Raw genomic sequence first — 17653 nt, 5'->3', positions numbered from 1 at the left:
TCAAGCAATCCTACAAATTGGGCCTCACTACCATCTCTATTCATAGATGAGAACAACACTGCAGAGAGATGAAATACTTAGTCCACACTGCACTCTCAATTTAAACCAAAAAGTAAAAATTAGCTTTACAATTACAGATGCTCATTAAATCGCATTATTTTATTGAAATTCAACTAAATACAGCTTATACAGAAAACATTTGGGGAGAGGCTGGTGGACTGGATTTAAAGCACAATGCAAAGCTGCAAGAGAATTCACTTAATTTTTGTCAATTAGGCAAAGTCAGGTCCACAAACAAGCTTGAACACAGTTGATAAGCCAGTTTGGAATTTGTTTTGTGTTTTGTTTTTCTCTTTGTAAGAATTTTAGTGTAGCAAACTTCAGGCTATTTCATAATTATATTATTTCACTCACTTCACATACTAGAATCAAACATAAATTGGCCATTTTCCATCCCGATGATGCTTATTAAGTCAAGAAGCTTTAAAGATATGGTGTCTTAAAGATATGGTGTAAACAGATGGATGCCCTTGTCGTCAACACAGATTTAAATTCTCTCTAGGAATCGACTGTCTTCTCCTAACTCGCTGAGAAGCTTGCTTTGAACTACTACCTCAAGCCCACTAGCATTTTCCTGGCCTTGCTTTCTTTACATCTACAGCATTCATTTTGATAACCAGGCATTTGCACATCTTTTCTAATCTCTGAGGACACAGTGAGAACAAAACTAAGCCTCTGTTCTCATGAAGCTCATGTTCCAGTGAGGAGAGAAAACAGTAAATACTGGGGAAACAACTGTAACTTCAGATGGGATACATGCTATGGAAAAGTATCTTAAGGGTATGGAAACAGAGGCTGGAATGCGAGAGAGAGAGAGAGAGAGAGAGAGAGAGAGAGAGAGAGAGAGAGAGAGAGAGAGAGAGAGAGAGAGAGAGAGAGAGAGAGAGAGACACACAGAGAGACAGAGAGAGAGAGAGATAGGTATGGAGCTGGCCTAAGGAGCAAGCCACTCAGATAGCTAGAGAAGGGCCGTTCCAAACAAAGACAATGATAAGCACAAAAGCCCTCACATGGGAATGTGCTTGGCATGGTTGAGACCAGTATGTCTATGACACCTGAGAGAGAGGGTGGTGATGAGAGTAATGGGGAAGGTGAGGTGGCCAGGGACCAGACCATTTAAGAGCTTTAGATCTTTTTCTAAGTGTGATCTGAAGCCACTGGGGTGGTCTGAGGGGAAACTGGAAGAGCAAAAGAGAAAAAAGGAGACCTAACAGTTAAGAGGCCACTAAATTTGCTTAGGTGAGAGTAAACACATTTATATGAAGCCTGCCTGCCCCCAACAATAAAGCACAATTATCTATTGATCAAAATCATATAAGTGTTCAATACAAATAATGACTTACTGTGAATTATCCTCATTGTTTATTCTTTTGAGTTCTCGAATGTGAAGATTTCTGACTCTTTCTAAACGTTCAAGTTCTGCCTGGATTTCTGCCTCTTCCTGAAATTGAAGAGAAGGAACTATAAAAACAAGTTCAATTTATTTCTGATGCATCATTTTTTTACAGAAACGGGAAGAATATTGTATTATAAAGCACCACTGAGTAACAGGATTGAAGTGTTCTTTAATACTTGAGAGATGGAAAGAGATAAGGCAAAAAAACTTCATTCTAAGAAACCATCCTCTGCATAAAAATCTATACCTGATAAGAAGCTGAGTTTCACTCCGTACTACCAGAAATATATTTTTATTATGTCTAAATGGAAAATGACTGCAAAGTAGCCCAAACCCAATATATAACACAAAATGAGCTAAAATTGGTATTTCTGGATCATCCTAACTTTAAATACATGAGGAAATTATACAGCAAAACAAAGATATTTAATAGTTACCATAAAAAGGGGGAGACAGAATTGCTAATTATTCCTACATTTTAGAATACGTAAAATGTGCGTGTGCATGCGTGTATGAGCATACACACACACCCTAACCATTTATTTTGTATAAACCTTAACTGTAATCCTACGAAGACATTAACTGTAATCCTATGAAGCAGATCCTCAGCAAATAATGTGTAGGCAATCACAAAAAAAATTCACTCTAGTATTCAATTAATATAAACTTTTTTACTATATTTCAAATACCATTACAAAAATATTTTTAACTATGCACCTAGACAAATAAGTCAACATGTCCACTCACAAAAACAATATAACTTGGCTAACACAAGTCTGAGTGGCACTGTAAGTACAGATAAACATATACTAAATTTCAGAAGAGTTCAAGAAATGCAAATTTTATATTATTTAGAAACAATAGTTGAGTAAATATGCCAAAACATTATTTGGGGTAAAATGTGTGCCCAGTACAATTATAAATCTAGATAAAATAAAAACAGATGTTATTTGCTAAATATATCTAACCTTTCAGTGAGTTAAAAAAAACTTTTATCTCAAGAAATGGAAGATTCTGACATGCACTTTAAAACTTTTAAGTAGAAAAAGAAAAAAAATCTTTTAAGTATTATTGTTTTATTCAAAGACAGACAATAGAGAATTTGTATTAAAATCTATTCCACCTGAATCTAAAGCTAAAACTGAAAGGTATATTCTAAGTATTGTGAATTAAATTCAATCCTCAGATTTAAAAATCTGAGTGTCTTTTGTACTCGACCTGGTCCTTGAGCTTATTTTTATTATTTCAGTAGCAAATTCACCCACAATTTGCTGGAAAAATATTTAAAATAGGCTAGGCACTAAATGGCATAAACTGTTGAAACTAATTTAAATAAAGAAAAACCTTCTAGAATATTTTGAACATTTTTTATAATATATACAACTAACAGATTTGTCTTAGTTTAAATGAAATGTCTTCATTTAACTTGGCTTACCCAGTCACAAATATTTCAAAATATTAATAATAATAAAATCATCATAGGGGTTCAGTCATTGAAGATTCATAAGGAAGGAGGCATATTGAAAAGTTTTACGACAACAACCTTAAAACACAGCTTAGTTCCGTATGTCTTGACTTAGCCATATAAAAAACAGAGCAAGAAATTCGCCAAATAAAAATGTCTTGGAGTAGTAAAGAGCTAAAATACATTTGTATCACAAAGCCCAGGAAAATAGCAAAATTTTCTCTTTATATTACTGATGTTTTGCTGCCTTAGTTTGATTGTTAGAGATATAGAAAACTATTTACATGGTGGTAAAAATTTAAACAATCTGATAGAATTATTAAGTGTCTATATTAGAATCCTGAACCAAATGGCTGAAATCTTAGTTTTGAATTTTTTTAAATTTAATTTTATTGGGGGTTCTTACATCTCTTATCACAATCTATACATAACATATATACCGAATTACAGCCGAGGCACCTAATTTTATCACAAAAACTGCATAAAACTGTGTTGGAAAAACTCGGCTTACAGTCAGAATACAGGGTGGCCAACAATTAAACATACAACTTTCCTCTAGTTCTTAAATGCTTCCTCCCCCCACTATCATGAACTCAATTCTACCTTACAAATCTGGCTAGACCAGAGGATGTACACTGGTACAGATAGAAACTAGAAACAGAGGGAATCCAGGGCAGATGAACCCCTCAGGACCAGTGGTGAGAGTGGCGATCCAGGAGAGTAGAGGGAAGGTGGGGTAGAAAGGCGGAACTGATTTTCACAAGGATCTACATATAACCTCCTTCCTGGGGGATGGTCAGCAGAAAAGTGGGTGAAGAGAGATGTCGGACAGTATAAGATATGAAAAATAATAATAATCTATAAATTATCAAGGATTCATGAAGGAGGGGGAGCAGGGAAGGAGGGGGGAAAACTGAGGAGCTGCTATCAAGGGCACAAGTAGAAAGCAAATGTTTTGAGAATGATGATGGCAACAAATGTACAAACGCACTTGACAAATTGGTGTATTGTATTGTACGATCCCCCAATAAAATGAATTTTAAAAAACTCAGTTTATACAAGTATATAGAGTATATCCATTTTGTCAAACACATCTTTACATATACTGCCATCATCTTTTCCAACACATTTTCTTTCTACTTAAGTCCCAGGCATCAGCTCATCCCCTCCCTCAATACCACCCCAGTATCAGCTCCTCATAATTTCCTCTCCAACCCCATGACTCGTTAATTTATTTTAAAAATTTCTTCCATGCCTTACATCAACTGCTGTCTCATTTCACCCACTTTTGTGCTAACCGTCCCCCTGGGATGGGGGCCATACGTTGATCATTGTGATTGGTTTACCCTTACTCACCACTCACCCTCTTTACCCCCCTAGTATTGCTGCTCTCCTTATTGATCCTGAGGGATTTATCAGTTCTGGATTCCGTGTTTCAATCCTTACCAGTATACATGTTCCGGTCTAGCCACATGGGTAAAATAGAACTGGGGACATGGTAGTGGGGTGTAGGGGTGGTGGGGGAAGAAGCATTAAAGAACTAGAGGAAGGCTGTGTGTTTCATTGGTGCTACACTGCACCCTGACTGGCTTGTCTTTCTTGTGACCATTCTGAGAGGGGTGTCCAACTGACTACTGATGCGCTTTGGGTCTCCACTCTGCTCACCCCCTCATTCCCATTGATATGCTTTTAGTTTGCTTTGTTTCTTTATTGCCTGATACCTGATCCCATCAACACCTCATAATCACACAAGGTTGGTGTGCTTCTTCCACGTGGACTTTGTTGTTTCTCAGCTAGACGGCTGCTTATCTTCACGCCTTTAAGACCCCAGATGCTATAGCTTTCGATAGCCAGGCACCATCAGCTGTCTTCACTACATTTGCTTATGCACCCATTTTGTTTTAGCAATCATGTCAGGGGAGATGAACATCACAGAATGCTGTGTTAGTAGAACAAATTGTTCTTGCGTTGAGGGAGTACTTGAGTGGAGGCACAACGTCCAACTGCTACCATAATCTTAGTTTTAAATTTTACTTCAAATTATATTGCATCGTAATGTATAATTATATGATTTAACTATATTGCCGATACACATATTATTTCATAACTTTTGGTAATCTTCAGATTATACAATGGCAAGAATATTACAAGATAAATGCTAAAGAAAGCAAAATGTGTATTCATGTGAGTAAATTTAAGCAATATGAAACACGGTAAACTTATCCCATAAAACCTTATGCAGTAAGAGCATACACAAGCTCTGTTCCATTGTGAATAATCTACGGGCAAAAAGGTATCAGAAGTAGTAGAGAAAACAAACTTCAATCGCAGATATTTAAGAAAAAATGTCAAGTAAGTACATATAACCAAGTCTTACCTACAGATAGACACAAAACTTCCACTGTGAATGAAATATATTTATATCTTCTATCTTATAACCTAGTCTGTAACTAACTCAAAAGAAAACTATGGGGATGGAGCAGGAATAATATCACAGTTCTAAGTAACTACTATTAAATGCCACTGAGAATAAACATACCAAAGCAAAGGTCAGGGTAATATGGTCTAGGAACTTTTTCTTAGAGGGCGAGGTAAAGCCCAGTTTGTCTGACTCCATGGTACAAAAGCTATAGCAGTCTCAATAACTAATTTATCTTGGTCCGATGATTTAGAAAAATACATTCTATGGGTTACTATGCTGCACATGAGAGAGTAACCTCTGGGCCAATATTAATTTTAAAAATTGATCTTGTTCACAGGGTCCAGGAGAAACTGGGATACCTATTTTATCACTGGTCTGAATTCATTATGGAATGGAATCTTAAAACCCATGTCAAAGCTTAGCCTGCTTACTGGAATATAAAGGAGCCAATCAAACCAGCTAAATAGTGCTTAGTATCAACATTGCTTTGATCCTCGATCATTATTAGTTGGACAGTTAGTTAAGGTAGAAAAGATTAGAACAAAAAGATAAAACTCTAGAAATGAGTCTGGTCTTACAATATTTAAAGAACATGAATAAGACTGGACTGTATTAAAAAGAGAGTCTAAGTGACCAGACACACTAGAAAAGGCAGGTTATTTTCTTTGTAAACAGAAAGGTACAGCAATAGACAATTTAACAGTATATACAGTACAGCTACCTTCTACTCTAAAATGAGTTACATTAAAAAACCCAAGCCATACAAGGTCACAACAGATCCCAATACTATCTGATAATTTAAGGCAGCGGCAAAAGAACAACACCTTTCCAACATTTTTATTTTTAGACATTTATATGAGAAAAAATTCCTAAGAAATCTATGTTTTTTATTTGTAATCCCAGTATATTCTAACAACAACATACAGATTCGCTGTAAAATATCAGGTATCTTTGATCATTTAAAAAAACATTAAACCTAGTAAGATATGAAAATAATAATTTATAATTTATCAAGGGCACATGAAGGAAGGGAGGGCAAAAAAAGGGCTGATACCAAGGGCTCAAGTAGAAAGAAAACTTTTGAAAATAATGATGGCAACATATGTACAAAAGTGCTTGATACAATGGATGGATGGATAGATGGATGGATGGTGATAAGAGCTGTTAAGAGCCCCAAATAAAATGATTAAAAAAATTAAACTTTTCAGCTTCACAGGTGGTGTGGGGGGCAGGTAGACATGGTCTTACAGAAATCCCAGAACCCTGTGAGTAGATGGTTAAAAAAAAAAACAACAAAAAACCTACTTTACTGTGATGAACATGTATATACGTAACACAATATTTGCCTATTTAATATTTTTTAGGAATAAAACTTTGTAAAAGATAGGGAATTAGAAAGATGACATGTGTAGGCATCAAAGCTACGAATATCAGAGCATTGTAAAATGTTCTGTCACATATAAACATGAAAAAATTAAAGCATAATTCAATTTCCAAGAGCTATCGTTCTATAAAACCAAAATAAGACAGAAAAGTATTTTCTTATATCACCATCAACTTGCCTATTACCTGTGAAGATTGTTCAAAGAAAAAACATTTTGCAGGACATTATGAAAGAGAGAAACTCATACTGCTTGAATTGTTAATAAATACCATTAAAATGACATTACTTGGTTTAAGAAAGTTAGTTCAGAATGGGATCTCAAGAAGTCTAGCACTAAATTCACCTTGTTAATTGTTTCCCTAAATTCACTTAAGATAAGAACATGAACTATATACCTATACCCCAAGTCTTCAGACCCCCATCTCAAATTAAGTTTTAATTTTATACACTATTTATGTCATTCTAAAAATTGATCAAGGAAATGAACAGTAATATTGCTACAGATATTAAAAGCTAACAAGAATAAGTAGTATAGAAATAGAAGGATTGAGGAAATTATTACCAACCTACTTCAAGTACATCATTAATATGTCCCTAGATTTCTATAATCTGGTTTATTTTAATTATGAATATGGGAGATATGAAGCAATGAACAGATTCCAATAAGCAAACAAAAACACACCTAGATACAGCAGGTCTGAATTTACAGAGATCAGGTTTGAATCTACTGCCCCGTAAGTTTTGCATGAGTAACTGTAGACTGAGGAAGGGAGGGGGAAGAGAAGGAAAAAGCATGGTGACGTTTCAGAGTTTTCTTTCCCAACTACTTAGTCATTAAGCTGGTTATTACTGGTGCTGGCATGCTGTATCTCTTCTAGGTGTGTCTGACTGCCTTAATTATCTTAGAACCTTTACCGTTAGTGTCCCCCCACCCCCCCAAAAAAAGTTTCCCTGACATTTCTTCCCCATTTAAGGAGGCTAGTGGTACAGTGGTCACAGTACTTGACTGCTAATCAAAACGTTGTTGCTTCAAACCTTTGTGAAGGAGCCACTCTGCAGGCGAAATAGAGACTTCTTAACCGTCTCAGAACAGCCTACAGAGCTGAGATTGTCGTATCATAATCACTGTTTCTTTGGAGTCTACTGAAACCACATAAATGAGGCTGACTGACCGAACGGGTGCTCTATTTCAATAAACAATGCACACATCTACCCTTGAGTAGTAAATAAATGTAATAATTCAACGGATTGGCAAAATCTGAAATTTATTTTGTGCCAACTGGGCTTGGTGTCCCCACGGTTATGGTCCTGGGTCCTAAAGCTCTGGGATTTATTCCCTCAAGGTGTTTAACTATGACTGAAAAGTTTTCAAGGATATATTTGCAGTGATGAGAAGGGAATATATTTAGAAATATCCTTGTCAAATCTATATAGTGAGGGCTTCAGAAGCTTTTTGAAAAATTCCCATTATCTTTTCCCCTTCCCCCATTATCTTTTAATTCTATTTTCTCAGGAACCTTTTGAAACCCTAGCATATTCATGAATATAGTTCTGCTCTCCCCCGCGCCCCACTTGTCCAGCCTGCTTTTCTACCCATGCATCGACTCAGGCTGCCATTAGTGAAGGGCAGTATGTTTAACTACTCCTAATTGCTCCGAACTCATGCATGACTCCCAATATTTTTACCGATTCCACCATTTGTAGATCATCCTCTTAACCCTCTAACCCAGTTAATATATTAATTTCAATATTCTACTTTTGAGGGGTAAATCTAGCTATTGTATTATGGGGCAAAATTCCTTGATGTTAGCACACTCAACAAGGGACCAACAACCAAGCTGTATCAATTTAAGTATCATGTTCTAGTACAGTTAAGTATATGGCAACTCTTCTTTTGGCTCCTCGTTTCCTTATAACCCCCTTTACAGAAAACTGGTGGATTCTACAGATCTTTAAAGTTTTATGAAAAAGATTCGACTTTCTAGTCACAATGGCAAGAACCTAATCTTCAACACTGTCATATTCCTATTCATATAAATGGCATATATTTACAGTTCTGATGGGAAGATGCCGGTATCCAAGCAACTGTTTTCTTTCTTTATGAAAGTGATCTTTGCACTTGTCACACACCCAAATTAATTAAATTTTGCTCTAACCAACGTCTAACTTGTCTAAGGTTCCTTCCAAAGTTTTAGAATTCCATTGCCTATCAAACTAGGCTAATATTGAACACTAAGGAAGGCAAACCTATTTTATGTATATATTTTCATTTTAGTAACTGAACACCATCTACTACCAAGTTAAGGTGTATGATTAAAATATGGGATGACATGGAGTCAGTCATCTATTATGTGGGTCTACAATGAGAGTAGGAGACAGAATACAAACTTTGGGAGTTACTTTTAACTACAGGTATTTCCATGTTCTGTCAGTGCAATGATCTCTTATAGAACTAATCTTCAAACTGAAAGCAATCGTAAAAACAAAGTGCCAAGCTTAGAATTCCAACTCTCCTTGCCCACATATGCCAAGAGTTCAGGAACAGCTCAGAACATTTTTCATGGACCATGGCTTAATAGTCCGTGGAATTCCACGGAACAACACTGCTACTATTGCCTTGTGCTGTGTTCTACAGAAACACAAAGTATGCTGGCATGGATTGAGAGAACTTCAAAAGATTTCTTCTAGCCATGTCATCAACATACAGGCGAATAAAGAGGTTTCAAGGTAAGGCCCCTGGCACTACATTGCTAATTATTTTCATATCTTTATTCAAACCTAAAATGACATGAAATGGCTTGTATTTAAACTTAATCTTAGTGGTCAACCTTAGGGTTGGATAAATGGGGTAACAATGGTATGTTATAAAGAAAGACTAAAGGGATACCATATTCCAAGAATATTTGGAGATAAATTCACCTAAAACCAATGCCCTGTATTCTCCTCTGTTCAAAAGGCTTGTAGACAATCCAATGTCTTCCATTTTAACTAGCTGCAAGTCCACTGGGAAGGATTGAGAAAAGAGCTGTGTGCTTGCTGTTGACCTCTAAAGATTTCATCATGGAAGATTAACACTGATGCTGCTGCTGCCTGATACTGGTTGTATCTCTTTGCAGGTGCCAATATCGAGCAGAGAACAGGATTTCAGTGGCAGAGTTGTTGCTATATTTGTTATCTCTTCAGAACGGAGGCACAAGGAGAGATGAATGCCACAGCGCAAGGAGCAAAGGAGAGAGAGAGAAAGAAATGCTGTCAGGTGGTATGTTGGATGCGATTTTGTTTTAGTAGATTGAGAAGACTGTAAATTGTTTAGCTGATTCCTTTTGTTTGAAAGATACATTTGTGTTGCTGTTGATGATTCTTGACTAATCCTGTTCCAATTACAAACTGGTTATGTGTTTCCAATAAAACTTCTGGCACTTATATTCAGGGTTTATATATGAAACACGCACATGTACGTGTGTACACACACACACACACACACACACACTTTTACTCTCACTTCCATTGTGGGTTTTCTGACACTGAAAATCTTGATATGTGTAGAAAGCCTCAACTTTTTCCCATCATACATACAGTAGAGCCAGTCTCTATTACACTATTTAATATCTCATTTTGAGATATCAAGACTACATATGCATTCTCTCCAACTAATCAAGTATTTGACTAATAAGATGACAAAACCTGAAGATTAACAAACATCAACACACGCTGTACATTCACAAACCTAAAAAACAAAAGTGAGACAGTTTATAGATCATATTAACTTTCTAAACTCTTATTTCCTCATCAAAGGGGCATTATGATAGGTAAACTTTTATCTTTTAAATCAGGGGTCCTCAAACTTTTTTAACAGGGGGCCAGTTCACTGTCCTTCAGACCTGTTGGAGGGCCGGGCTATAGTTTTTTAAAAAGTATGAACAAATTCCTACGCACACTGCACATATCTTATTTTGAAGTAAAAAAATAAATGGGGCAAAAACACCCGGCAGGCCAGATAAATGTCCTCAGCGAGCTGCATGTGGTCCGCAGGCCGTAGTTTGAGGACCCTTGTTTTAAATAATATTATGAATAAGGAAATAATCTAATACAAGAAAGCTGGTTGCTCAGAGATTATACAAGTTATTTCTTTTCATATTGACTTAGTAACAATCCTGGGGAAGCTCACCCCAGTTTTCATCAACTCCAAAGTAATGGATAAAAAAAATTACTAGATATTTGCATCACAAGGAGTAAATGATTTTCTCATAACTAAAATGTAACAAAAGAGGAAGAAAACAAAAATAAATGGTGAATAGTTTGCTCGTTTTCTTAAATCCACAGATGCTACATGTGGCAAAGTACCCCAAGATGAGTGATAATAGCTTTGTCTAAAAGGGACAACTCTGTAAAGATCTAAACCATCTAAGCCCACTAAAAATGGCAGTTGGAAAAAATGTGCATAACTACTGGCCACCCCCCAATGTTGCTTTTCCTTTTTTAGGAATTTGTATGTCCTCCACGCATTCTATCACACAGCTTACTCTATGAGATCCTTGAGACATATAAAACAGCAACACTACTCCAGTAAAACTGACATTTTTTACCAAAACGGGGAGGGGACTTTTCTGTTGACTTTCAAAATTAAACTTTTGCATAAAAAAATCAATTTATCAGCAAATTATAAAGAAACATTCTATATAGTAGTCTCTAACCTAATTGTCAAAGAAGGTAATGTGTGCAATAGTCTGAGAAAATCTGTGTGAAAAATGGGAAAGTAACCTAAAACTGTGCTCCTCTATCTGCAATAAATATGAAAGTGTGTTTCCCAAAAGATTTAAGAATAAAACAATTCCTAGTGTTTTTGGAGAGATTCAAAGAAAACTACAAGTGAAGTAATTCTTCTGACTTACACACAGTATGGGTAGAGCCACTGCAATAAGAACAAACAGTTCAATTCAGGCTTCATCATTTAAAACTATTGTGTTTCATAAAAACATACAGGAAGACCTTGGTATTCCAAGAGTTATCACGTATTTTACTCAAGAATGGCTAAAACTTCAAGTATACATATTTCATAAAAGGTAGCAGTAAGTAATTCTAATGAAACAGGAATGTGAATCATGCTTAAATTAGGCAGGATCCTGAAATAAGTCATTCCGAGAACTCTAAGCCTACAACAAACTCTCCAATAGATATGTTCTCAGCTAATGCAAGAGCATGCTCATGTGAGCTCCACACCTCAGGCGATAAACTTACAAGGTCTCACAAAGTCATTCAAAATTCCAAGTATATACGCATGCACTTTATTATAAGGAAAATTAAGTGCTATTATGGTATTTGTGGAAATCCAGGTGATACATCCCTTGAAAATGTCAGGGTTTATTTATAGTTAACTCTCTGATCATCTGTAACCACATCTTTAATGTAGGGATCATACCTGTGCCTCCAATGAGATATATTATGTAAAAGCTTTTATATAATGCAATGACTGCATAAGTTGATCTTAAATAAAAGTCAGTATTATATAAAAATTCTTGATCTATTTTTAAAAGTTGATTCTGGACAGCAATTTTCCTAATTAAGACAAAACTGGTAAGTCCTTAACCAAATGTACATCTCCTTTTCAGTGATAACTATCAACATGAATCTATTTTACCCTTGCTATTTACTTTTGGAAGTTTCTGCCCAACTCATTTCGTTTTAATCATACCACAACAATTTTGGATTTATTATCTTTTGTAAACCCACTGGGTATACCAGACTATCACTGGAACTCAATAGTGTATTCAATGACAACTATCACTTAATTCAATGTTAAAACACATGTACCTCTTCATATGCTAGCTTAACTATTCAATTATTATTATTTAAAATCAACCAACCAATAACAATAATAATCTTCCTTTAAAGTCTTAAAAATTATGGGAGGGATGGTGGGGGAGGGAGGGGGTAAAATGAGAAGCTGATACCAAGGGATCAAGTAGAAAGAAAATGTTTCGAAGATGATGATGGCAACAAATGTGAAAATGTGCTTCACACAATGAATGGATGTATGGATTGTGATAAGAGTTGTATGATTTTAAAAATTGCAATGAATGCCATTAATTATCCTTTCAAAAAAGGTTTCAATCTCTTGTGTTTATTATATACATGAGTTCCCTCAATATGTTTTATTGCTAACAAATTTAATTCTATTTCACTTTTAAGAATTTATTAAAGGGAGAGAGCAAGAGAGAGACAGATACCCATGCTAATGCTACAGTATGCTGATGCAAGCTCCAAATTCAAGGCTCTAAACTTATACACCAAGTAGTAATTTCCTATACAGGCTACTCTAACACCTAGAGTTCGGAACTAGCCTATGGCAGAAGCTGTACAGTTACAAACTAAAGTACAGTTTATTTCAGTTTTCTTTTGTAAACCTATGAGGAGTAAAGGCTGTTCTGTTCTCTGTTTCAAGTCTGTCCAACTCACCTCATTTGTAGAACTCAAAAGGATCTATTTTAATAACCGATTTTCTAAATGGCTTAGGATGTCAAATAACTTAATTTTAAAATGTGACACTGCTAATTATCTAATTGTACAAGGCAAAATTTAATAGCCAATGATAAACAAGCAAATGCTATTTCTTTGTGCTGAGACACCACTTGTTGAATTGCCTTTCTTTGTGTATATCAACAACACATTTCCTTAAATGTTCTCATTCTTCTCAAGAAAACGTGAGAAGACAGGTAAGTATGTTTCAACATTTTAAGTTCATCCAGCCTCCTAAAATATTCATGTTGACACTCAAAGAAAAGTTATGTTGTAAATTGCCTAAGATGATGACAAAGTTAAAAATGTTAAGATTGCTCAGTAAACTGAACTACATAAAAGAGGAATAGAAAGAGAAAAAAAGATTATGGTGGAGCTAAATATTAGAAATAATAAGTACGGAAAATGTAAGAGTCAAACACCAAGGAAGAGAATAAAAAGGAGGTTCGAAAAGGTGTGGTATTCTAGAAAAGTTTACATGCTCATATATTTTACATGTTAGTATATCTCGCTTTAGAGAACAGAACTGTTCTGTAGAATCTGAGTGTTTTCAAAGTACAAGGAAACTTTAAAATCAACCAACCATTAACAATAAAAATCCTTCTTTGAAGTCATTTAACAGCTTTATAACTCCAGATTTTACAACCAAGTTTTCATAAAGTAAAGCACACATATAAAATGTCATTATTATTAGAATTTAAAATGTTATTCTATGTGCAAATAACAACTCTCCAGTGAAAGCTCTAAATGTGTACTTAGTATCCTAGTATTACAAAAGGCTGGTTAGAAAATAACTCCATAGGGTGGGCCAAGTGGTTTGCATTTAACTATCACTTGGATCCACCCAATGGTGTCACAGGAAAAGGCCTGGTTCTATAAGAAAACAGAAAATCCTATGAACTATGAAGTAGTTCTACTCTGTAACACATAGGATCTCCACAAATCGAATTCAGTCAGCTGGCTCTAGCTATATGGAACCCTAAACGTACATGCCTATGAATGCATTATCAGAACAGGTTAAATGCGTAAATTAATACTTCTGATTCATTCTGTACTATAGAATTCCCTTCTGTATTTCCACTGTAACTCCCCCTTTCACAGACAACAAATTGAAGTTGACTATTTTATGTCAAAGAGCAGGGAAAAAATAGAATTTTAATTAAAACAGAATTGAAGAATTTAAAACAACAAAAAAATGAAGGTCAAATAAATAATTCTGGAATTAGTTTAAAAGGAAGCTTTTCTGTGGCAGGCATGGCACAGTAAAGAATGCTAATGTAAATGAGAAGTGTCCTGGAAGAGAGGGCTGGCAATCTCCTTCCAAACGAACAGCCATAAGAAGCCCAATGGAGCACAGTTCTATTCAGACACACACAGGGGTTGTCAAGGGTCAGAATTAACGTGATAGCAACTGGTTTGTGAGGTAAGTACGATATAAAACAATTGTTATGTTTCCTGTAATTAAACGAATGGGGGTTTCTCCAGCACGTTGGTAATATTTCAAAGAACTGTTAGCTTTAAAATATTATCAATATGTTGAGGAAATCCCTTTCGTAGGCAGTCATGGCTGCTACCAGCAAGAGTTTTTATGTCTTACCACAGGAAACGTCTTCATAGATACTATCTTTAATTTGTTTACCAATCAATTTTAGTTGTAATCCAATCTATTAAAAAATTTAAAGTAAACTGATAAATATAATCAAAATAAGAAATGGATTTAAAAAAGCATTTTACACTTTTGAGGGGAAAGTCTACTCTGTTAATATTCTTTAAAATGGTTTAAAATACTACGAAGAGCTGTAAAAACAAAGGACTGATTATAGTTTTGGGTTTATAAAATACAAAGCATATATTACATTATAAAAATTTAGAGTAACACATAGTAATATTGTTCTAAGTTATATCACTTTATATTATTACTACTGGTGCTTCGGTGCTTTGAATTTTCCAAATATATATTTTAATAAAACATTTCATCAAACATCCGACAGCTTAAAGGTTTAGCTGAAGGTTAAGTGTTCATATATTACCATTTATTATTAAATACACACAGTATGTAATTTTACACTTATTTAGGTCTTCCTTCATGAAGCATTTTATACTACAAGTGGTATTTAAACAGAATAATCAGACATCAAGGACATCTGGCTAGCAACCACTCCTTTATTACAGGTTCATGATATATCAATCAGCATCACAATATAAAAGGGATGCTATTTTAGCATGTTCAACACAAAAACACAGCATCAATATCTCATCTTCCATTCACCCCCATTATTTCAGTCTAAAGTTTTAAATTTGGGATCTTTCTTAAATTCTGGCTTCTCACAAGAAACCTGTAACATAGCTTTCCACAAACCCTGGTAATAAACTGAGCTAAAAAATACAACGTGAAATACGTCAACTTCACATACCTTCTTGAGATGTCCTAGTCTAAGTTTGAAAATTTCTTCCTGTTCATGATATTCTGCCAGGGTCAACCTGTCAAAACAAGATGGTAATTCTAGATACGAAGATTCATACTATTACCTCTTATAGCCAGCAAATGGGAGAAAGTAAACTAAATGGAAATGCTAATACTAGCAATTTTCAGTCTAAAATATGCAATCCAATGTAATTTAAGACATTCTTCACAACCAGTTTTTTTTCTTATAAGTGAGCACGTAACTAATCCATTAACTAAAGAACTATCTATTGAGTACTGTAGGCCAAGTGACATTCGAACTCCTAAGGATGGAGCAAAGAGACAGATTCTTATGTCTGAGTCTGAGTTTACCTCTGCAGTGGGGGTGAAGGAAGCAACCAGTCAACCAACTGAATAAAGAAAAGACCTGCAAATAGCAATAAGTACAATGAAGGAAAAAGAAAAGCTAAAATAATAATGACTATTATTTTATTTGAGACTCTGTACGAGGAGGATGGACCTTGATCTAAATGTTAAAAAGACAATCAAAAGAGATTTTGAGGGAATAAATTCTACAGAGTTTACAGCAAGTGGAAAGACCCAAGGATGGGGACATGGTTGGCATTCAAGAAGAGAAAGAACAATGCAAACACACCTTAAAAACGTGGTCAAAGAGACCATGAGTAGTAGAAGAGACACAGGGCCAGATCCTGCACAGACTGCACACCAAGGAAGTTTTACTCTTAGTATAATGGGAAATCACGGCAAAGGGAATTAGTCTAGTGTCAGCACAGGTTAAAAACAAAGAAAAACAGCACCCTAACGAAGGCTTAAATGCCAATGAAATAAAGACTTTTTTGCTTTTTGTAGCTTTAATCTACTAGGTATGAATCAGTACGGTAAATAAATGGTAAAACTGTAACCAAAAGGTCAATTGGTATTCTTTAAATCATTAATAAAGATGAACAAGACTTCAAATATTGGGAGTGCTCTATGGTATCTCAATTCTGAAATATTCTTCTAACTCAGAAATCTAACTTGAGTTCAATGCAGGTAGAACTTTAATAAGATACCAGTACTTTATAGCACTTTCTATGAAATATTTCCTATTCTGATAAAGAAAATGAAGGGGAAAATCATTCTAAGAAATATTTCCATTTCATATCCCGCTTTTGAAAGAAGTACTTTTATCTAACACTGAGTGCCCTTCTTTGTCCAATATGCATTCTGCGGGGATCTGGTTAAGTGTCTAGCCCAGATGTGATTTACTTAGTTGGCTTGAGTCCCTTAGCAATATTTTATTTAAGACCTATTTTCCTTTTACTAGAATCTAGTTAAAAATGTATCCAATCTAAAAAGGGTGGATTCAGTGAAACCCAATAAAAGTTCAAGAAATATAGTTACTAGTCTACTAGAAATATTGTTTAGGTTGAAAAAAATTTTTTTAATGTAAATCTTTTCTAGCCTGTCTCCTGCTAACACAGCTGAATTTTATCACACTGACTATAGCAATAATTGATAGTTGCAACTGGTTACAGAAAATTCAGAGATTAAATGTTGTAATGTGAATGTAGCTGGATTGAGACAAGGACAATAAAATAAAATTTGAAACTAAACTTATGATCTAAACTAACTTAGTAAAGAGAGTCATCGGAATGAGGGCACGTAGCTGCCATGGCATATGCATGTAAGCGATTACAAGAAACGTAGTTGCCTCCATAATAACACCAGAATTTCCTACTCTAGGCCCACTTCCAGCTCATAGCATGGGTTCGGAATAAATATTAACATCATGTGAACTTGAGTGTGTGAGTGCACTCTCTCTCTATGGGATTAAAGTGGACCCTGGTGGCACAGTTGCTAAAGTGCTCAGCTACAAATCAAAAGGCTAGTGGTTTGAACCTACCAGCTTCTTTGCCAGAGAGAGATGTGGTAGTCTGCCTCCATAAGATTTACAGCTTTGGAAACTCTACAGAGCAGTTCACAATCTCATGAGGCCTTGAGTT

General features: G+C 35.2%; 1 protein-coding gene across 1 annotated transcript in view; it reads right to left on the bottom strand.

Annotated features, from left to right (window-relative positions):
* The window catches only part of TLK1 (tousled like kinase 1), a 141235-nt gene that overhangs the window by 21873 nt on the left and 101709 nt on the right, over positions 1–17653 (bottom strand). The window contains exons 12-13 of the mRNA XM_075529353.1: positions 15658–15724; positions 1404–1501 (exon numbers count right to left, since the gene is read on the bottom strand). Coding sequence (XP_075385468.1) covers positions 1404–1501; positions 15658–15724 — 165 coding nt within the window. The remainder of the gene's footprint in view (positions 1–1403; positions 1502–15657; positions 15725–17653) is intronic.

Source organism: Tenrec ecaudatus, chromosome 13 (assembly GCF_050624435.1).
Source record: "Tenrec ecaudatus isolate mTenEca1 chromosome 13, mTenEca1.hap1, whole genome shotgun sequence".
Classification (NCBI taxonomy): Eukaryota; Metazoa; Chordata; class Mammalia; order Afrosoricida; family Tenrecidae; genus Tenrec; species Tenrec ecaudatus.
This window is presented reverse-complemented; position numbering and strand designations above follow the sequence as displayed.